This window comes from Drosophila novamexicana, unplaced genomic scaffold (assembly GCF_003285875.2).
Source record: "Drosophila novamexicana strain 15010-1031.04,08,12 unplaced genomic scaffold, DnovRS2.1 tig00000858-arrow-arrow-pilon, whole genome shotgun sequence".
Lineage (NCBI taxonomy): Eukaryota > Metazoa > Arthropoda > Insecta > Diptera > Drosophilidae > Drosophila > Drosophila novamexicana.
Genome location: NW_020824829.1, coordinates 350,673 through 373,519, shown reverse-complemented (window position 1 = coordinate 373,519; position 22,847 = coordinate 350,673). Strand labels below are relative to the sequence as shown.

The following is a 22,847-nucleotide window of genomic DNA, read 5'->3' as shown; positions in this document are numbered from 1 at the left end:
TTTTGCTGCTTTCTGGTTCATTTGGTGTGCAAACGTTTGGAAGTGAATAAAACGAGTGCCATTAATTGCAACGAATGGCCGGGACAGGTGATAAGAGGCAGGTGTTGCGGCGATAGGGCCAATGGGCAAATCCTTTCGATACACTTGCAACAAAGCCAGTTGCCCCAAAGCGTTAAAGTTGCGCCGCCGATTGCATAGTATTTATGGCATCTACTTATCACAAGACAAATTGTCTGGTATTTTTGGGGCTGCCACAATCACACACGCACACCCTCCCTTGCAACTTCAAGCCCACATCCACAGCGCTTTAACCACTCAAAACTCGCCGAGTTCCAACGAGGCTGTCATTCGAAAAGGCGTGAAAGCCACAAACGTAACAAATTTGTAATTTTGTAAAATAGACTTAGACAAAGAGCCACACTCGCACACACACATCGATACACAGCCGCACCTGCACTCATACACACGCACGCACACACACCTACTAGAATATACAAACGTGTAGCTCAAGTGCCAGCAACGCTCAAATGTAGGCAACAATAATTTTGTTAAGAAACTTGAAGCTGCGGCTGTGGGAACAATCTACTCGAAGCAAGAATACGGAGACAAATCGAAGACGCCCGGGAGCCTGCCACACGCCGTCAACGAAATGAAGCTCGAGCAGATGGAGAGGGAACAGGAGCAGGAGCAGGAGCTGGAGATGACGCTGGAGCTGTGGCTGAGCTGCTTACGGGCTCCCATGTTCATTTTGTGGCCTGTTTACTTTGCATATGCGTATTGAGTATGCGTGTATAGTACAACATTGCGTAGGCTGAGGGCACCCTCGAAAGGGGGGTAGGGGGGTCCTCATGAATTATTGATTTTTCGATCAGTAACAGCAGCAGCAACAGTCTTTGCCAGTCACAGCTAAATCAAAATCGGAGCACCGACATAACAAAAAAACAAGTAAGAGGTACTAGTCGGGAGCCCCCGACTAGGGAATACCCTGAACCCTCTATTACAATGCTGTTACAATGCGATAGAATGCGAAGTAGACGCGCATGAATGTGTATGTGTACATGTATACAGAAATTCTTGGAGTATTCGCTAGCTGTGCCATCCAATTGCGCAGTTATATATAACTTTGGTTTTCTCTTAACCGATCTTAGTGAAATTTTCTACAGTATATCTTATTATACCATAGAATATTTGTGCATTCTCAAAATTATATTGGTTGGCAATATAAGTTTGGTTATTAACTTGATTTATAGCTCTGCGGTGTTAGCAGGGAGGTGGCGAAAGGTATAAAACGGACCTACATTCAAATTTCAGGTCTCTAGCTCTTATAGGTTCTAAGACCCTTGCGCTCATACATACGGACGGACAGACAGACGGACATGGCTAGATCAACTCGGCTATTGATGCTGATCAAGAATATATATACTTTATGTGGTCAGAGATACTTCCTTCTGCTTGTTACATACATTTGCATTTTGCACAAAAACAATATACCCTTTTTACCCATTTTTAATGGGTTCAGGGTATACAAAAACGAAAAAATCATTATTGTACATGTATAATGTGCGTAATTGGCCAGATCCCTGCAAGTAAACTATGTACGCTCACACACATTCATACATCTGCACATTTGTATATGTATCTATATCTCTATATCCACGCAGGTGGCATTCATTTCATATTAATAGCCTTGTTGAATTTTACCGAAAGCATTGCGCATGGTAAATAAAAACAAAGTAAGGACAAGTTGTCTTCGGGTAGCCGAAGATTGAATACCCTTACAGCTGTGTTCATGTGTCAACTATTTGATCCGATGTTAAAGAGATTTTGCTTAAGTTGTGGGGGAACATTTTTGAGAAACGTTTTTGAACGATTCTTCTTATAGGATCTATTTCTTATATTAGTGTAATGCTAATAAGATGAGGGCATGGTTCCGATAGGCATACCTACAGCCTACATATTTCGCATTCCATATTTCGCAAGAGTATACAAAAAATATATTATATATATTTTTATCCCTGGTCGGTTCTAAGCCGGCCAAGGCTATGGAAGCTTGCTCAAAACCTGACTTTTCATTAAAAGTTTTATTTTTTTTTGTGTTGTTGCATATTTGCACATTTGTAGTTCGGAAAATCGCCCGTAGATGGCCGGGAGCTTTTCCATGCGGCTGCTCATTAACAGGGTGGCGCGTTCTATGGTATCTCATTAAAAATGCGCTTCACAGTTTGCTTTTGGCTTAAATGCATTGGAGGGGGATGCGAGGACGAGTTGTTCATCTATTATTTGATCTCAACTCAGTCAGCAGCAGGTGGCGACAACTAACAGCAAGGTAGATGTATTTAGTAGTATGTATGTATGCATGTGTGCGTGTACATATATGCACATTTGTACATACATGTATGTATCCCGGCTGCTGGGACTCTGCCTCATGGCGCATTTTCGCCTGGGGCGCTTGTTTGAGCTTCAGCTTCCGGCAAGCATTTTAATTTTTATGCCACGAGGCATTTTTGTTTAACATCTTTTTCTTTCATTCCTTGTCGCTTGTCTTTGTGTTCCTGTTCGTGTTCGTGTTTTTGTGTGGCTTTTTTTGTTGTTGTTTGTGTTTTATGTGTTCCTTTTTTATTTTTTACCATGCAGCCGCATACATAATTACGCGCCATCTCCGTTTATCTGTGGCAAAGTCCTTGTCCCGGCGTCAAACGCTATCAAATATTGTTGGTCTTCTAATACCCTAGCGAAGGTTTTTTAAATTTGAGCACGAAACGTGTAACGCATAATACACGACCACCCAAAGTATTTGTTAAACATAGACAGTAATTTTTCTTTGATCGCTTTCTGATTTTTTGCTAATTCTAATTCTCAACAAGTTTAGGCATCCAAATAGGAACAAGGTGTTTGCAGTTCTAAAGTCGATTAAAAAAGTCGCTTGACAATAGAAATGGGAGATTCTGTAGAATATATATACAACTAGCAGGAAGTACATAAGCATACATATTTTTTATATAAAAAAGGCACTATTCAGGATCAAAGGATATGCGGCATATCCGCTGTCTGCAAGGGTATTTTGTGTTCGGCAATCGGAAGTTTATTGTTTTTTTTTCTGGTTCTTGTTCTTGTTCTTCTTATTATTCGAGCTGCTGTTGTTGTAGTGGCTGCCACTTTTGAAGTATGCTCCACTTGGCGCCTTCACTTGCCAAATTCGTTGACATAAGGTAATTGTATTTTATTTCCAGCGCAGGCATGGCGGAGAATTGACAAGGAGACATGGGCACACCGGCGAGGAAGTTGGAGAGGAAGAGGCAGAGAAGAAGCGAAGAGAAGCGAGCAAAAGTTTGAAGCTAATGTATTTTTATTATTTTTGCGCTTTGCATTTGAAATGCAGTTGCGATGCTTTCAGCAATGTCTCAAATGTTATTATAATACGACTATTGTTTTTCCTTTCTGCTGCTTCTTCTTCTTAGTCTTTTACTCAGACATGCTGAGCATATTCCCCTCTCTGGTGGGGGGCATTAATATTATTATTATTCTTTCATTTTCATGCGCCTAGATAAACGATATTCTTAAATTCTGACGCACTCTTAAATTAGCGCAGAGCCCGGAACGTGATTTGGTTTCTAGTGTTGAACTCAGCCGGAGGCAGCACACACTAGCACGCACGCAGACACACACACACACACTTGCACACACACACACTTGCACACACACACTCATGACTCAATTGAAAATCAAGACTGGCAAAAACTTTGCTGCTCAATTACAATTAAGATGGAGATGTTGCACTCAAATTGAATTTTCAGCTGGCGCGTACTTAGTTGCTCTGTGGATTTTGCCGATATCCGTTTTAACATCGCTTTTATTTTTATTTTAAGCTTTGATTGCAATCATGGCATAAAAAAATCAGGCAACAACTGCAGCTGCGAGTCGGGGCAGGGCAGACTGGCCCAGAACGGACGTTGACGTGCTGACAGCGCGTGCAACTGTAAAGTTGGTTTGTTGTTTTGGTCAAAAGTTAATTATCTAAAATGCTTTTTATGTGCTCTTCTCTCATTTCATTTTTTTTTCTATTTGCAATCTGGACATTCATTATGCTGCAGCTGATATCTGGTCAGCTAGATCTGAACTTACCCATATTATTTGGATATAATGCTGGCAGTGTGCCATCCTTTTGGTATCTGGGTGGTGGCATGTCCGTGCTCTCAACCAGATATGTCGATGCCGCCTTCTTGCGTGCTTCGTCCTGCATGGGGGAAAAAAAGAGCGACACGAAAACAATCAATGAAAATGCAAGCGCCAGGACTTTTCCCAGCTCTGACTCAAACTCCTGACACCTGATCCTTTGGTTGCACCTTGGTAATTACGACCCGCTTAAGCTTTTGTTTTGGGAGGCGTTGAAAGTCATTTGCGCGCAATTGACAGCGGCAATGACAGCGAAGACAACGACGACATTGACGACACCTTCGCGGAGGGGCGCACGTTGCGTATACGCAACGTTGATTTATGGCACGCCCCGTAGGCAGGCAGACTGTTAACAGTCAACATTAGGCAGCAGTTTTTGTGGTTTACTGCGCCACAGCAAGATTACGCGGGTAATAAATGATTTTAATAATTTGAAACGATTTGTTTGCCGTTGTCCCCGCTCGCTTGGGTTGTGTTTGGGTTCGGTTTGGTTTGGTTTGGTTTTGGACTTGCGCTCATCATTATCATCAGCAGGGCGTAATTAATCATGACGTCTTAGCCGGCTGCTGCTTCCGGCTTGCTCACTGCTTGCCAGCCAGTTCCGGCGACCTCGATGTCAACAGTCCCAAAACCCGAAACCAGTTCCGGCCTTGAGTTGTAATTTCAAGCGCCTGGCAATAACTTAAGACGGCCCATCATTTTTTAACGCAGTGTCTGCCTAAATGCTGGCCATAGTTCCTCAGTTCCAGCATCAGGCGACATTTTTGCCCATTGTACTCTCATTCGCGTTCACAAATTGCATATTCATGCACAATCCCAACCCCCCCAAAAAAAAAACCAAATAAGAATGTTGCAGTCGGGTGTAACCAACTGGGAGCAACCCTCCACCAAACAGCTATAAAGCATTCTGGCTTTAAAAAACTCTGAGTGTACTCTACGAGAATCTATATTCTTAGTTTGGTGCAAAAATCTACCCTAGAAGCTTTCGATAATTTGAATTAAACCTAATTCTCGGACGGACTTGTCCCAATAATGTCTTCTTTTGGCTGTTACATATGATTGCCTAAAACGATTATACCCATTTTCAATGAGCACAGGGTAGACAAAATAGTTTGGTATAAAAAGTGGACCTAAAAACTGAGTTCACAAACGGATAAGTGTGGTGGTAGTTTGTGTGTGTGTGTGTGTGTATAGTATACTCACAATATATTCCGGTTGACTGCCCTCATTGGAGTAGGACTCGCTCTTCTCCGACACGCTGGACAGTGTCTCGCCGGTGACGGTGTCATTGTACGAACTGGGCGCGTACATTTCGATGGTCGCCGTTTTGCCTGGTTGATTTGTAGTTTCCGCCACTGGATGCGACAATGCAGAGAGAGAGAGAGAGAGAGGATGACAGAGGTACAGCATCCAGCCAGTTCGGGCATCCAGCAAAAAAAAGGTAGAAAGTATGCGGCGCAAATATTGAAAAGGTGTAATTGGCAGTGACATGCCGAAAATTGATTGGGCGGCGGCGGCGGCGGTGCGCAGTGCGCCAGTCATTTGGAACACCGCACGGGCGGAGCATCGGAGACCCGGATATGGTGGGTTTTTTGTAATGCCATGGGCGTGCGAGTGGGCGTCGGTGTGGGCGTGTGCATGGGCATAGTTTCAGGCAATGCAAATCAAATGCAAATAGCAAAGATTGTCAAAGTGCAGAACAAGCAAATGTTGCCCAGCGGGCAGAGGCAGGGAGTCGGTTGACGGTCAGGGTGAGGGTGAGGGTGAGGGTGAGGTGGCAGGCATTGTGTTAAATTATTCACATTTGATGCAGAGTAGCGCACAGCCAACAACAACAACGCCGACCGTCCATTTGGGATGCCAACGCATTTTTGTTTGGCCGTGGTCAAGGGTTAAAATCAATGCGCGATGTTCAGTTCGGCGATGCGTGGCAAGGCAAGGCATGGCAGCGCGAGGAGGCGCGGGGGACGGTCGAAAAGTAAAAATGCAATTAAATTTGTATATAAAATGCCATTAAATGATTCATGGCACATTTTCACAAATGGCAACGACGAAAATGACCGCGCCACATGGTTAACACGTGTTTTCCACAAAGTCAATGTGCGTGTGCGTGCGCGTGTGTGTGTGCGTGTGTGTGTGTGTGTGTGTGTAGGTACGTTGAGTGCATTTGTAGTTTCCATATTTACACGAAAGCAGCATTTCGATGAGTGATACGTTCAGGTTTCATGTCAAGGAAAAATGTAAAAATCGAAAATATTATGTTAGATTATTTAAAAATATTTTTACAAAATTTTATAAACTTATTACAATAGAATATTATATGTGTTGTTGTTATTGCAGAGCTTTGCTAATATATTGACTAAATTCTGGCTTCTTGCTGCGATATCAGAGCTAGATATTTTGCACATATTTTTAGACTCTTTGCCACATTCACTTTAAATGGGTTTTTTATGTTAATAAGAATATAAAATGTTTTTAATTGCGAGTCGTCAATTTGTGGAGCACTCTGTCGACAGCGTCTCGTATTTATTGCGGCAGTCGTTAATAAAATATGTTGCCCGGGGTCAGCTACTCGGGGAAGTAGCTCCACTAACAAATATGCGATTGCATTTATAGTTTAGTGAATTAAAAAAATATTTTTTTAACCCATTTACATGCTTTATTTATGGTGACACGTGGCGGTTACAATAAAGCCAAAGCCCGTAACAGAACGGCAATTGGCTTTAACAAGAATGAAATGGTATTTTTCGGGTTGCCGATAATTAAATACCTTCGCTCCGAAAGGTGCTATAATAAATCCCATGCTGATTGGATTTAGCCAACTATTACATAAAAACAAACAGATGGACGCACGGACAAAGCTCTATCGACTTGCAATACCCTCTGCTGTGGTATTAAAAGGTTGAATTCTTAAATATAGTCAAAAGTCGACCAATCTAAACTAAAATTAGAGACGTGCACTCGCACCCATTAGAAATCAATGCACAGATATAAATACGCCTCGACTGGCAAAGGTAATCTCAACATTTTTGGGCTACTTGACTTTGTCAAATGTGTGGACAGGTAGAATTAAAGGTTACCGCACGGGCTTATCACTGTCAAAGCCTTCGGCCAATAACGTTCTGGTTGGGAGGCTTAATTCTGCATGCTGTACTACCAACAGCCTTACGTCAAATAAACCAGAGCCTTACTCGAAGATGAGCCGAGTCTTTCGCCGTGTTCTACTCCGCTGCACTTTATGTGGCCGACACAGAGATTACAAATTTTGCACTTATGCCACGACAGCCCGAAAAGTCTGGTGCCGAGTGGACGGGCAGGACTAAAGGCGAGCGGATTTTGTCCGCTTTTTGCGCTGCCATATATACATATATATGTATTTATATATGTATATATGTACATATATGACATGGCTTAGACAGCTTTTGCGGTCGTCAGGACAGTTAATGACGTCGCCGTCGACGGGTTCGTCTGCTTTGAAGGTTTTTGCTTCTAATCTGCTGAACTGTTGGGGTCCAGGGTGAGCCGGGCAAAAAAAAAAATAACTGCCAGTTATGCTTTGACGTCTCTCAGTTTTTGTCAGCATAGCTTCTGTTCGAAAGTGTTGGGCAAACTTCTTGCCTAGCTGTGCAGTTTTTATACCCTGTACCCGTTGACAAAAGGTATATGCAGTTGTGCAGTAGAGTATCAATATTGTTGATAAAGCCGATAAGTGGAATTGAATTAGCCAACTTCCTGATGACTTCCTTTCTAGCATAGACAAGGCAAGCTATACACAGACTAAATATATTTCACAGATGATTTCGTCAATTTAATACCCTGTTATATTCATTGGCGACGCAAAATAAGCTCAGAAGATAATGAAGAATGAATTGTCCATAAGGCAGAGCAAAGCGACGAAGAACTACAGCTAGGAGCTGTTTACAGGGTATCTGGAGTTGGTACAGAAAATTGCAAATACCAAATATTTAAGGCTCACCCAAATGTGTAGCATGTAGATAGCAATCCTTAGAAGGAAACTTTTGAAACTTTTGGACATCGGCAATGGCGCCGAATTGTTTGACAGGCTGTGTGCTTATCTCAACAGATTCGATGGACAGTTCCATACCCGCTGCCCACTGAGGCGGCGTAGTCAATTGTTTAAAGAGTGTCAAAGTCAAGTGGTTTCCGGAGGATTTCGTTTGTATTGAAGCGTTAGCGACATCGCTTATCGCCTCTGGCAACGTTCGCACAAAAGTTTTGCCTAGTGTTGCAGCCACAGTCTGCCCCAGCTGCTCGCCTCTCGCTCATTGGTTTTTGAAATTTCATCTCTTCGAGTCTCAAATTAACGTTTGACTATGCCAAGTGCTAACCCAGGAGCACGACTACTCTTGTAATTTTCATTTTGTTTCAGTGGAACTGCCGCTTTGTCATTTCGCTCTACGCACTTCATATCTACGGGGCAGTCCACGAAAGGCAATAAACATTAGAAATGGCATTCTACAGGATGGCAAACTCATATGAGAATGATACATATGTGGGTGTGTGTGTGTGTGTGTGTGTGTGTGTGTGGTTGTGTCCAATGTCCAGTGGAGTCCATTGACCCAGGATACAGCCGAAAAGCCGAACCGCCGACCAGCTGCCAACCGCAGACTTTTGGCATAGTTTATCGGGCAACAGCCCAGTGGAATAGTGAAAGCTTCTTGGCCATGTCCTAGTCTCTGTGCGGATGACTTCCTCTTGTGGCGGGTGAATTTCTTTGCCGTCATGCGGCATTTGGACACAAAAGCGCAAATGCACATTAAAAATGCATATCCAAGGGCCGAGCACAACAAACAAACAGCAGCCAGCAGCAGCCAGCCCACAAGTCAAGTTTCGCTAGCGAAAACATTGAAATATGCAGAGTTATCTTCGGGCTAAAAGCTGTCCACTAGGACCCCCCTCGCTCATCCCCGTTGTCATCCTGGCCAACGCACCAGTTTCCCTGACAACTCCTTTATGGTAAAAGAAGAAAAAAAAAATGGAAAAAAATGCTTTTGGGCATTGTCAGTTATCGGCTTATGGCGGGTTCGGGAGCAGCTCCAAGCCGAACATTGTCATAAAAATGTTGTTGGAGTAGACAGTTTTTTTTCTTCTTTTTTTCGGGTAGCAGGAGGAGGAGGCTCCTGGCTCGCTTAACAGTTCTTGTAACAAGCGGCTGTTAAGACTGAAATATGAATTTCTTTTGTGCAGGGTATTCAAAGGGATGGCGGTGTTAGGCACTTGCATCCATATGCAAGCGCGTCATTTGTTCAAACCTAACTGTGCACTGGCAATAAGAGAGAAATTTCCAGGCGTCGTAGCTCTGCTCCTAACCCTATCCCTACCGCTAGCTCAACTCGCATCCGTGTCCGTATAATAAAGCATGCTGAATTCTAAGAAAAATATCTTATTTATGTCCTGCGGCTGTAGTTCATGCTCCGCTAGAGAGTCTAGAGCCTCGCGCTCATAATGTCAAAAATCTTGGCCTACATTTCACACAGACCGAATTCGAGAAAGCAGACAAAAGCGGCAACTACAAAACCCGCTGAATAGGGGCTAGGGGCGTTCCCAAGGAGTCAAACTTCATTTAATGAAGTACAAGCACAAAAAAACAAAAAAAAAAAAAATGGGGAGAACATGGAAATGACTAAAGCTGAAGTATTTAATAATAATTTGCAATTTGCTAATACATTATTTTATTTTCCTAGCAACAGTTACCCAGCTATCTTTGGGCCAAGTGATTATGCTATGCATTTATGATATCACTTAAATTAAATTAATATAATAACCTCCCATTTCTGTGCATATAACCCTTTAGCTTTAATATAAACCTGTAAAGCGGCGTTAAAACCCGATTGGATAAAAAACAAGAGAACAGTAGGTTTTCAATGGGTCATTCAGTCAGTCAATCACTCATTCATTAAGTTAGTTAAGTCAAGCAGTTGTGTATACATAAATGCCCAGCTAGTTAAAAACTTTATAAACTTTGTGCAGAAGATATCATCTATGCTACTCGCCCATGAATACAAAGCGAGCCATTAAGCCGTCAAAAGTTGAACTGGCGGGCAAAAAGTCGGAGAAGTTAACCAACTCATAAGTCAAATGTTTGGCAAAAGTATATGAGCATACATTACAACTGCAAATACCGAGTACATACTGAGAACTGCGCGTATATGTGCACAGTTGTACAAACTGTTGCGAACGACAACTGGCAGTCGGAATGCTGCCTCCGCTGCCTCTGCTGCCTCGGGGTATGGCATGCAGGAGCACATAATATTGTACCAGGCTCACGTACAAATGCGTATGCATAATTCTGGTACGGTGGTGCACTGGGACTGACTCTGAGTCTGACTTGGAGTCTGATTGAGAAGATGCTCCGGCTGCTGCTGCTGCTGCTGCTGGTGCGGCTGCTCTGGAACTCTGCGTGTCAAACCACTAAATTTGGCTCAATGAAAAATAATTTGGTTAGCACGCCCGGCCAAACGTTGGCTCATCTCTGGCCATGAATTTTTGTGGTTCTGGCACTTGAAGCGTTCGAAATTTTTTGCTTTTGTGCTAACACTTTCTGCACGTTCCAGCTTGGTTTGTCTTTGAGACCTGACTTGCCAAGAAATGTCTGCAATTTTCTCAACTCAACGGTCGGGTGGGTCGATGGGTCGGGTGGGTCGATGGGTCGGTTTGTGGGACGGGCGTCATATTTATATTTCGCTCACTTGGCCTGTTGAAATATAATTCCATATTAATAAACAATCTCCAGCTTTAGCTGCAAATTGAGCGGCAGGCAGCCAGCGCAGGACTCAAACACTTGCCGGACACGTGCTCTCTATGCTATCTGGTGTCTGCTGTTCTGTCTAGTGTCCGTTGCCGGGTGTCTGGTAGCTAAGGATGGGGTAAAGCAATCTGATTTCCGAAAGATTGTGCGTTCAGCTAAGAAAACGATGCACATTTGTCTTCGCCAGCGGGCAAACGGGGGCAAGTGGGGCAAGTGGGGCAAACGGGAGCAACCGGGGCAACTGGGCAACCGGACGAGGTGGCTGCCAACGTCGTTGTTCAATAAACAGTTGCACTTGGCATGGCCCCGAGTCGTCGCTGCTGTCCGCTGCCAGGATGCATCATTATTTTCTGTCATCATTATATTCTTGTTGACTGCTCAGAAAGCGGTTTGTTTTTCTTTTCGCATTTCGCTTTTCCCGTTCTCCCTTTTGACTTGGCTGTTTCCTTGCCATGCTTGGGCTCTGGTTTTCTCGCGGAAATTACAAGAAGCGCATATTGCGCATATACGATATCCAGACCTATAGCCCGCCCCACCTTTATCTATCTGTATCTGTGTGTATATCATCTATGTAGATGCAGGAAATTGTTTAGTGAGCATCATAAAGTGAGCAGCCACGTCCACTGGGTGCATCGGATGTTGCACAACGCGTTTGCTTCCTGTGGTGTCGCGGAAGTGGTGCAAGAGCCACGAAGTGGCTGCAGCCTGACTTAAGACTTAACGATTACGCCAAGAATAAGGGTGTTCATGAATTTAAAGTATAATTTGCATGGGCGAAAATGCTTGATTAGAGCTCAAATTTAAAACGCAGAGGCAACAAAAAAAAATAAATAAATAACAAGCCAGACACACAAAAGTACAATAATAAATATGTATGTGAAAGGAAATAAGATTAAATAAATAAAAACCATGTCAACGAACCTTTTTTCCGACGCTGATGTACAAAGAACCAAGCGACGAGCGCCGCATTGACCAAAAGAAATCCGAATGCCGCCAGAGAGATGCCAATTATGACCAGATTCGGCGTGTTGCTGGAATCCTCAGTTAACTCGGCTGGCATCATTTCAAGTCCTGGTCCATGACAATGTCGCGACATCGAGTCAAAATAAACCAAAGCCAACCGAAGCGAACCAAACGAAATCATGGAAAAAATAAAAAAACAAAAAATATGCTTGCAAAAATAAAACAATAAATAAATTCGAAACGAAATGAGAAATTGCAATAAAAATGACGCAGCAGCGCTCCAGGGCAATGGAATGGATGCGAGCTGCTCGGGGGCCGGGTAGTCGGCGCTGGGAGTTCTGCGGTCGCGCCCCATTTCCAGCTAGAGCTGAATGTATCTGGTCCCGGTTAAGGAACCCATGCAAAAGTGACGCAAATCACGTAGCCATGGAGTCACAATGGCGCACGCGAAAACGCAGCCTCAACATGTGACGGGCAAATGAAATTAGCGCCGTCCGACGCCTGACCACACGGCACGTAGCAGAGGACCGTGGGGCCAACCGTGGGGCTGGATTATAAATTCAAATGATATGATGGTCATCCGCTGTGACAGCTAGCAAGTATTGTTTTCCTTAAATTTAAAATCTCTTTATGTAAGGGGAATCGAATGAACTTTGAGCAGATGTATGAGTTTGAGATGTATTCCATCCACAATCAGTCAGTCAACCAGCTGCATAATTTAGACAAAACAACATCAACAACCCCATACAATATTCCTTTTTGAGCGACGCTGATAATATACCTCGCTTAAGACGCTTCTCGTTGCGCTTGTGAATACAGCAGCCGATGAGAAGCACGTTGAGCAGAACCAATGTAATTCCCGCCGCGATGCCGACTAGCAGTATGCCCGATGTGCCACCCAGCGGTGTCTGACTAGTGGTTGGCGGTCCACCGCCCAGCGAGGAAGCCGGTTGCGAGGGAGGCGGCGCTTCTGCGGTGCGGCCGTATCCAGCGTGTATTCATGTTTTAGGTCGAGGTTTGGCCGTGTTGTAGTTGTCGTTGATGTTGTCGTGGACGTTGTTGATGGCCATAATACAATTCCAATTAAGTGCAGCGTTGAAGTAGAGAGAGAGAGATCATTGAGTGAAGGAATCTCGCTGGGTGGAACAGAAAGTGGCAGCAACTACCACTGTGCCAATCTCAGGGGAAGTGGACACTTCATTTTCTGGCACAGCGACTGAATGGACAGCGGATGACCATAAATGCCAACTGGCGGTTGGCGCATAAATCAATGTGGAGAGGCTGGCGCCAGGACGGGACAGGCACTTGGCCCCCGGCTAATTTGAATATTTTGCGCGGCTTAAAGCCTTGCTTACCTTTGGTCTGGGCACGCGCCAAATCCGGCAGGTAGGAGCTCTGGCCCAAATCATTCCACGACATGACCGAAAACAGATACAGCGTATTCATCCGCAGCCCCCCGATGGTCAGCTTGTGGCTGTTGGGAAGCCCATCAATGTATTTGTACTGCTCGCGGTCGGCCATCCTGCAATCACACAGAGAGAGAGAGAGAGAGGGAAAATGCAACGGGTTAAGGGAAGGCTTCTGGTCGAGCTGGCAATTTCATTAGTGCGCGTGACATTTGCAGTAATTGCAATGGAATGAACTTAAGGTTTGGAGAACGGGGTTTTCGGATTGGGAGGACGGGATACATACCGGTATCGGACGCGATAGGAGGCCTTCAGGCCGCCATCAAAACCCGGCGTCCAGGCTACGGTGACAGTGTCATGGGTAACGTTCAGTATATTAAGACTGAGCGGTGGCTCTGGCTGGGAGGTAATGTCCAGACGAACCGTTTCGACATCCTCGCCCAACTCATTGCGGGCCACGCACTCGTAGGCGCCATAGTCGGCGGGCGCCACCTTCTCAACAATCAGCGACGACTCGTAGGTGAGCGAGTCGATTTTACGCTCCTCCAGCTCGTATTTGAATGTGTGATTGATGGGCAGATCTTTGCCGTCCTGGCGCCAAATGAACTGCGGCTTCGGAGAGGCCTGCGCTCGGCAGGGTAGTCGTCCGCGCTCCCCAGTTCCGCTCGCGGCTCGCAGCAGCGTCGGCGACTTGGCGATCTCCGGCGCGACTGCAAATGGAAGTTGGGAGTAGCAGACGCAATAATGAGTAGCCGTTGAATCACTTACACTTGACTATAAGCAGCACATCTCTATTGGTGGGATTGGCCACGTGGTTGTCGGCCACGCACCGAAAGTTTCCGACATCTTCGCGCTGCGCGTTCTTAATGTGCAGATAGGCGGTGCCATTGGTAAAGGTTGTTGTGGTCTTTACTTTCATGTCGTAGCCCACTCGCTCCCATTTGACATGTTCGTCGGCGAGCGGTTTTCCCTCAACGGTGCAGGACAACATGGCATCCTCGCCCGGATTGACAATGATATTCTCCGAGACGGACTTAATGGCGGTGCCATCTGTGCATGAGCAGTTGCTTAATGGCGTACTTATATGGTCTCTTTAGGTACTTACATTCCACCACAACGGTTATGTTGATGCTGGCCTTGCCCTGGGAGTTGCTGGCCGTGCACGAGTAGACGCCGGAATCTTCGCGATGCAATTTGGTAAAGTTGAGGACAGCGCCATCCGCAAAGATGCGATGCTCTCCGGCGGAGACGCTGCCGCTGGTATCTTGCGGTATGGGTGTGCCGTTCTTTGTCCAAGTGTAGCTTATTAGGGCAGGATTTGCATTGGCCTGCAGCGGTACCTGCAAGGACTCACCCTCTAGCCCAACTGACGTCAACGAGGGCGGCGGCACAAACTTGGGACGATCTATGCATGTGTGTGTTTGTGTGTGGGGGGGTATGGAAAAGGAGAAGCATTTAAATTCCAATTCCAATTTCAATTCCAATTTAAATTGAGATTCAGATTCAGATGGAGTCTAATTGCTCAATTAGGTATCCAGACGGACTACTTACACAGCACATTCAGGCTGATTGCCTCGTGGACGCTGCGCTGCAATGCCTCGTTGGCGCTTTGGCAAGTGTAGACCACACCGTTCATTTCCTGGGTGATGTTTAGCCTGAATTCGAGCGTGGAGACCGTGCCGCCCCAGAGGCCTGGCTTGGACGTGTTATTAATGCCTGCGAAGCAGCAGCAGCAGCAGGAGCAGCAGGAGGAAAAAAAACAAAATGGGCGTGATTTTACTTTACTGACTGGACTGGACGTTGGCTGGGCTGGGCCAGTTGACTGGCTGGCAACCAGACCGGATGTTGTCGTGGAAACGCCTTAAAAAATGCAACGGCGGCATCAGCTCTTGGGAGGACGCAGCAGCAGCAACAGCAGCAGCAGCAGCTGCCATTTTGACAACGGCGCCGCCAAGTCCACACCATGCCATGCCATGCCCTGCCGCCTGGGCAAACTTCCAAAATCTTTGGCGCTTACGTACCTTCAATGGAAATCCCATCCTTCCACCAGGACAGCTTTGCCGGTGGATTGCTCGAGCTCGAGTCGCAAATGATGGTCGCCTCCATGCCAGGTCGCAGCTCTTCCGGTTCAATGCGTATTTTTACCGTCTCTGGCGCAACTGTAAGCACAGCCAGCGGATAATAATGGCATGAGCTGTCTTCAACGACTTTTCTGTGCGGCAACAACAACTACTTACAGTGAACACTCAGCGTAGTAGACTCAAAAAGTGGTATCTCCGTGGCGCTGTTCGAGGCCTCGCAACGGTATTGCGCCTGGTTGTCGGTGACGTTGGCCAAAATAGTTATTTCGGCCGAAACGGATTTGTCTGCGGCCCGAATGACGGAGTTGATCTGGAAAGCAACAGCAAAGGTAAATTGCGTCAGTTGGCATAATGTATGTACATTTGCCGTTGGCTAAAAAATAAACATACACCTCCCCAAAACAGGACAACAAAAACCCAGAGTGTTCAAGTCGAGAGTGCCTAGCGTTGAGATACCGTGTTTCCAGACAGGCTTTTACACATACATAAAAACACAAGCCGCAAGGACTTGTGGACTATACTATAAAATATGCTTTCTTATATAACTTCCTTCTTCACGGTTCGATAAGCTTACAATTTCCAGAACTTAAAAATTGCATTTAAGTTTAGTTTACCAAAATCCAGGGCTGTAGGCTTTCCAACTTTCAATTTTTGGAGCAGAGAGCAAAGTTATCAAATAAGCAAATACCAAAAGGTGCCTCTATGTTCTCTCAAAATTTGTATGTGTGCTCAATAACTGCACAGTTTCACAAACCATTGCCAAAGTCTACAGGGTATATAAAGGAAAAAAAAACCACACACACATACTGATAAAAAAAAGTGGGCGCGAAGTGAGCTAAAAGCAAAACAACTCGCGGCAATGTGCTGCATATGCAAAGAGACAGACAGCGGCAGCTGGCGGAGCAGCTGGCGGGCGAAGCCAAGAGCTGGCGTAAAACACAGCGCATTTTAATTTTGTTGATAAAATATCATTTAATCTGCGCGCCCAGATGAGCAGCGGCACCAGCGAAAACCCCCGGGCAGCGCCTTTCGACTGGGATAGATACCAAACCGCAATGGTGATAAAGATGGCGAGAGCTGGGCGTGCAGCAGTTGCTTGTTTCCGTTGCTGTGACAGCAGTGAGCAGAAGGCAGCTGGCGGTGGCCACTTGCCATTTGTTGTATATCAACGTTGCAGCTGCTGCAGTGACAGTGGCTGGGACAGTGGCAGGAAGTTGCCCCCATAAGTATGCAACAGCAGCTGTGCCAGCTTGTGGCCACTTCCGTTGAGGCCCAGCCCAGCTAAAGATTTAATTTTTCAGCTAGACCAAGGCAACGTTAATTGCCCGATAGCGCATCAAACTGCAGGTGCAAAAAGAGGCAGAGAATATATCTGGATATATAAGTATAAAACGGCACTCGGGCTGCTAACGCCTTATTAGCACTTTCAGCCCATAAAGCGGAAGCGGAAATGGTCAACAAAAGCGTCATTATTGTTTGGCGCATGTTTGTTGTCTGCTGTTGATAGCATAACGAGTCCAACTGTGTGTGTGTGTGTGTGTGTGTGTGTGTGTGTGTGTGTGTATGTGTGTGTTTCTATCTCTGTTGCTCTAGTTAGCTTTTTGTACCCTGTACCCATTGAAATAAGGAAAATAGAGTATACCAGCTAGCGAATCTATGCCATACGAAGAATGCATTTGTGGATCCAACACGCATATATTGTTCATCATGATTTGTCATGCATGTCTAGAAATCAATATAGCTAGACACCTAAGATTTGAAATATACGTTCTTTTTATCGAAATCTTATCCTATTTCCGAATCGATTCGATGGAAGAATATGGCCAAACATGATATGTAGATATGGAATAAGCTAGTTATGAAAATGTAACAAAGATCTATTTTACATGGTAACTCCTAGTCGGGCACTCTTATTTGTATGTTTTGCCTGTGTGTCGCAAATGCTGTGCTGCATATGCAAAAACAAAAAACAGCAACAAAAACTTACCCGCTTGTCGTTTTTATACCACGTTAACGTTGCCAGCGGATTGCCGCCCGATGAGACACAGAGCAGTTTTTGCACCGACCCGGCTGGTATAATTTGTCCCTCCATATAGCCCGAAATTAATGGCGGCGCGGGCGGATCTGCGAAAAATATAGAGAAAAACGTCAGCATAAAGGACCTGGCAAAAACAAAGAGAGCGAGCTCCCAAAAACTTGGCCAGCAAATTATGGCCTACTAAGAGTCGGAGCCAAGCCAACCCAAAAACAGGACCAACCGCTGTGACGTCGCAACGGGCCGAAACAATAAAAATTAAAATTATTTAATTTGCCGCGCATAAAGTACAAGTATCTGGAGGGTCTCCCCGAGGGCCAGCGCATATTCACATAAGACACAGCGGCTCGGCCTTGAATATTTCTAAATTCCCGAGCAGCTGGATGAAGAGAGGAAGAGAGTGGAACAAATTCTATGTCCCACCCAAGTGGCAGCTGCAACGTCTCAGCACAAAGCGGTTGCTGGACACTGGGCAGATGGGTTTTAGAGGGGGTTATGGGAATCTCATTACCCCAGGGCCTGAATATGGGTAATAAATGTAAATCTCACAGTCGGGCTACGGCTTCGGCTTCGCCCCGCTGATGGTGGGCAGAAAAATTAATTAGCGCTGCAGGAGCTGCACAAAAAGGACTCATGGAGTGGAGTAAGGCCTTCCAAGTGCCCACACAGCGCTGGCTTTGTTTACAGTTGTTGCCACTGGCGTTGACTAAGTCAAAGCTGAAACTAGGAAGTCGGCGCAATTATTAATAAGCCTTGTGTCCTGGCCATGTTACCAAGTTGGCATCTTGTTATCGAGAAGTGACTGCTGGTTGCTGGTTTGGTGGTTGGACTGTCAGCTCTTTTTCTCTTTCGCCCCCCTCTCGATGATTTTCGTGTTCGTTGTGTTCGCTGTGTTTTGCGCTTTTTCCTCATGCTGTCCACTTATAATTGAGGCAAATGAAGAGTGACGTCGAACATGGCATAATGGAGTTTAAGACACCTGCGTTTGTAACGTGGCAAATATAGATGAGATGTGACTGGACATGGTTGCAGCAGGAGCAGCAACTAGAGAGAACTATGTCGGTCGTGAAGGGAAAAAGTTGGGGGGCTGAACAGATTGACAAGCGTTGACGTAGCGCTGGCAACTGATTGGACTTTTATGTGGCAAGTGTGGATGTTAATGACAGTCTGTGAGAGAAGCCCGGGATAGTCGTAGCCGCAGTCGTATTCTCCCAACCCAACAACAGAAAGTAAGAGTCGTGTAAGAGTTTTCGAAAGTTGTAAAAAGTTAACTTTAAATTTGGTTACGTTCACATAAAATTTATAGCACACCACAGGCCGTGAAGATAATGCTGCGGGTAAGCTTTCCGTTCTTGGTGCCATAGCTTTGGAGGCAATCCAGAATCTTAGTGCCCTTCACAACTTTACCAAAGCCAACGCGGGAACCGTTCACCACGCCGAGTGGCTTGAACGAAATTGAAAAGGACATATAAGTTTGAAATCCCTGCAAATGTTCCTTGCTAAAGGACAGCACATAACTGGAGGCACCATGATCAATTATCTTGCCATCGTACTCCATGGGCTGATTCAGGTCCGAGTTGCCACTGTCCCACAGTTCGACATCAAGCCAGAGATTTGGAAACAGTCGCCTAATAACCAGACTGCTGTACCTATTGCACATGCAGGCACGCACTAACTGCAGCACTACCACGGGGGCCGCCTCCGTGTACAGTTGGACGACGATACGGCCGAGCGGACGTGAGCCTTTTAAATATATGTCCAGGTAAATTTGCGGACGCAGGAGATGCCAGCGATCCTGGTCCGTTTTGGGCATGTTAATGTTGTAGCCCTTGTACTTTTCCAGGCTTTTTTCGGGCATAACAAACGGCTGCAAGGATCGATTAGATTTTTTGGGCCGTTTGTCTTTCGCTGGGAGACCGGTATCGATCTCGCTGACTACATCCAGAATGCGCTTGGCAATGTCCTGATTCTCTTGGTCAATGCGAGCCATTACCTTTAAGGTCATTGGCAGCGAGGACGTTGTATATAATCGCTCATGGCGAAATGGGTTTATGACACCATGGGTTCGCATTGTTTTTGATATCTCTACCAGCATCTGAATGTTCGTCTTGGTACGCGCATTGTAGGACTCTGCATTTTGCCGCAAGCCCATTACGCCGGTCATACGGGCCGCTTGGAAGCCGGGAGGTTTCGTATCTACCTCACTCACAACATTGAGCACTCGATGACGAAGCTCTAGCCATGCCTCTATGTGGCGCGTATTGCCCACTTTAACTTTGGGCTTCTTTTTCGTAAAAGTCGTCACTTTTTTACTTATTGGCTGCACACCCGATTGAGCCTCTCGAACCGGATTTTCTTCAAGAGAATCGAAAGAATCGCCTGAGACACATTTCGGCAACTCTGGCATGGCTGTTCAATCAAAGACTGGTACGCGTTATCTAAACTTAATACAATAAAAATAAATCATACAAATTTCACTATTTTTTTTTTTTTTTCTACTCGGAAAGTCGGTATAGACTAAAAGAATTAAACTAAAAGTCAGAACGTACCTAAAACTATAGGTCACTAAGTTTGAAATGTAAGTTCGGCATTCTATTTGAAAAAATCCGAACTGATGATTCTCTGGTACTTCGAAGAGTTAACGTCCCTTTACATACCAAACTAACCAAACTAACATGTAGCCTCTGCTTGGACGACGGCGAAACCATCAAACAGATGCCCTCCTTGGATAGGATAAAGCAACTGATCAAAGCGTTATTCCCTTCATCAGGGAGGTCAAGAAACACAGTAGACGTTCGCGGTTTTTTCAATTCCCACCCATTCAGTAATCAGTAAATCAGATGCTGCTTACTTATACGCTGGTTTACTGGCAATACATAAAATTTTGTCAAGCTTAGTGTACGGACTAAAGTACGCCACAGCTGGTACAGATTATGCCGCGGCTGAGGGTGCCGTTCTTAGTGCCATAGCTTTGGAGGCACTCAAAGATTTTGCTGCCCTTGATGACGCGACCGAAACCGACGCGTGAGCCATTCACAACTTGGAGGGGCTTGAAGGAAATAGAAAAGGACAGATTGTCACGGAAACCCTGCAGGTGTGTCTTGCTAAAGGAAAGCACATAGTTGGAGACACCATGGTCAATAATCTTGCCATCATACTCCAAAGGTCGATGCAGGGCCGCATTGTTCTCCGTGGGCAGCTCCACGTCCAGCCAGAGGCCGGGAAATAGCCGCTTGATGAAAAACTTATTGTGCATGTTGCACATGCAGGCGCGCACCAGTTGCAGCACCACCACTGGGGCCGCCTCCGTGTACAGTTGGACGACAAAGCGACCCAGTGGGCGCGCTTCCTTCAGATAGATATCAAAGTAGATGCGTGGACGAAAGAGCTGCCAGCGCTCTTTATCTGTGCTGGGCAGCTTGATGTTGAAAGGCTTATACTTGGCCAGCGCCTGATCGGGCATGGTGAACGGCTGCGTAGGTTGTTTGTTGGTATGGCCATCGGTCTTTAAGCCCGAGTCTACCTCGCTGACCACATCCAAGATGCGCATGCCGAGATCATGGTTATCCTGCTCCATTTTCTCCAGATTGTTAATTATTCCTGGCACTGCAGACATCACATTGGGACTCTCGTAGCGGAAGGGCTTAATGGCGCCGTGGGTGCGCATAGTCTGCGACAAACCCAACAGCATATGTATGTTTTCTTTGGTGCGTTGCATGTAGTTAACCGCCTGGTCGCGCAGTTTATTCACACCGGTTAATCGCACCGCTTGGAACGAGGGCGGCTCCTTGTCCAGATCGCTCACCACATTTTGTAGGCGGTGGCGATGCTCGCGCCACATCTCGTAGCGTGCCGCCTCCAGCACGGTCATGACCCTCTTATTCTTGGCGACATCTTTCTTGGGGGCCTTTTTCGTTGGAATCTTGAACTTTATCTCTTGTTTAGACGGAATCTCTTCAGAAGAAATAGTGTCCCGATCCTCGGATGACACACATCGCGGAAACTCATACATTACAAAAGTTTCAAAAGTAATGCACACATGTAATTACACAAACCCAATGTTATTAAATATGCTTAAATCGATGATTTACAACGTATGTGTTAAGACTTTCAAAGCAAACTGAGTTAAATTTCAAATATCCTAGTCAAATCCTCATAATTGCAACTAGTTTGATTTGTCGGACAAGACCTTGCAACAACAACTCTTTTGTCGAAGAAAAAGTTGGCGAAAATATAATTATGGCTTCCTGGTGGGCGACAGACTGCACGATGCGACAATTTGTGAGCAATTAAATATGATGAAAATCTGTCTTCACAATCTCAAATAAAACTGTATTACAGATTATTTGACTGATTTTTGGGACAGTACTATTCGCAGCAGTTGAATTTTGGTGATATCAAAAAAGAAATCATATTATAATGCTGCTACTTACATAGAACGTTAATCGTGTGCGTGGAGACAACATTCTCGGTGAGCTGCATGTTGAGGCCATGACAGATGACCACCAGGGAACGCTTATTGGGCTCCACGATGGTCGTGATGTTCGAGCTGGTTGTCCAGCCGCCTGAAATGGATACATTTGAAGACGATTAGTGAATTAATAAAGTGTGCTCAAGCTAACATATTTCTGTACATCTAGTTTGCACTCACCTTCGGCACTGACGGCAGTCTTCGATGTGGCATTGCGTATCTGGCGGCCACCAACCATCCACTTGATCTCGGCGGGCGGGTTCGATGGCGCTGTAGCGCATGTCAAGGGCACAACGTCGCCGACGCGTGCCTCCGTCGGACCCGTCACCGTCACTTGCGAAGGTGCGACTGTGGGTTGTATTGGATCAGATGGAAGTAGAAGGGGAATTTTAGTTAAAACGAGCCGGAGTCAGATTCGGAGCATCAGTAAATTCGCACAGCATTAATATTTAATAAGCCTGCGTCAATGTGAGACGCTGTCTTGCTTGTGGCATGCCGCACGGCTTCACATACTGCGTATCGCTCGCTCGTTGCCGCGTGTGGGGCAGAGCCTGGCTAGAGACTGGCTGACTGCATGCAAATGATGACTGAGTGACTGAGTGACAGGCGACTGTGCTGTGCCGAGCTATTACCTAATTCCAATAACGAGCAGAAGCTGCAGCTGGCTTCTGTCAGCTATTTGCCTTGATGGATAAGTGCAGGCAGCCAGTCATCCAGCCAGCAGTAGCAGTAGCAGTAGCCGCAGCAGCAGCAGCAGCAGCTGTGCATATATTACGCATTCGCCGTAGTGGACCGATTGGGTCTGCAACCGGGGAATACAAAACTTCGTCTCGATATGTTTCGCATATAAATAAACATTATGAATTCTTAACTTCTCGCATATTTCGCCATACATCTTCATTCCGCACACACACACGCACACCGACTGAGGGTGGGGCAGGGCTCAATG

The 22,847-nt window shown here is 45.7% G+C and overlaps 3 protein-coding genes across 3 annotated transcripts in view; all 3 read right to left on the bottom strand.

Annotated features, from left to right (window-relative positions):
• LOC115764444 (nephrin) overlaps window positions 1-22,847 on the bottom strand; it is a 66,848-nt gene that overhangs the window by 8,381 nt on the left and 35,620 nt on the right. The window contains exons 8-21 of the mRNA XM_030707454.1: window positions 22,079-22,246; window positions 21,861-21,992; window positions 17,380-17,516; window positions 15,549-15,702; window positions 15,333-15,470; window positions 14,863-15,027; window positions 14,417-14,716; window positions 14,080-14,361; window positions 13,598-14,021; window positions 13,261-13,427; window positions 12,687-12,875; window positions 11,864-12,013; window positions 5,377-5,528; window positions 4,123-4,234 (exon numbers count right to left, since the gene is read on the bottom strand). Of these exons, the coding sequence (XP_030563314.1) occupies window positions 4,123-4,234; window positions 5,377-5,528; window positions 11,864-12,013; window positions 12,687-12,875; window positions 13,261-13,427; window positions 13,598-14,021; window positions 14,080-14,361; window positions 14,417-14,716; window positions 14,863-15,027; window positions 15,333-15,470; window positions 15,549-15,702; window positions 17,380-17,516; window positions 21,861-21,992; window positions 22,079-22,246 (2,670 nt within the window). The remainder of the gene's footprint in view (window positions 1-4,122; window positions 4,235-5,376; window positions 5,529-11,863; window positions 12,014-12,686; window positions 12,876-13,260; window positions 13,428-13,597; window positions 14,022-14,079; window positions 14,362-14,416; window positions 14,717-14,862; window positions 15,028-15,332; window positions 15,471-15,548; window positions 15,703-17,379; window positions 17,517-21,860; window positions 21,993-22,078; window positions 22,247-22,847) is intronic.
• On the bottom strand, window positions 18,675-19,927 carry LOC115764456. The gene has a single exon (XM_030707492.1). It carries the CDS (start codon window positions 19,832-19,834, stop codon window positions 18,728-18,730), a length of 1,107 nt encoding a protein of 368 aa, XP_030563352.1. The 5' UTR covers window positions 19,835-19,927; the 3' UTR covers window positions 18,675-18,727.
• Window positions 20,275-21,527, bottom strand: LOC115764455. The gene has a single exon (XM_030707490.1). It carries the CDS (start codon window positions 21,437-21,439, stop codon window positions 20,333-20,335), a length of 1,107 nt encoding a protein of 368 aa, XP_030563350.1. The 5' UTR covers window positions 21,440-21,527; the 3' UTR covers window positions 20,275-20,332.

Coding starts and splice junctions, on each gene's coding strand:
- LOC115764456 (XM_030707492.1), bottom strand. CDS start 19,834: ATGCCAGAGTTGCCGAAATGTGTCTCAGGCGATTCTTTCGATTCTCTT.
- LOC115764455 (XM_030707490.1), bottom strand. CDS start 21,439: ATGTATGAGTTTCCGCGATGTGTGTCATCCGAGGATCGGGACACTATT.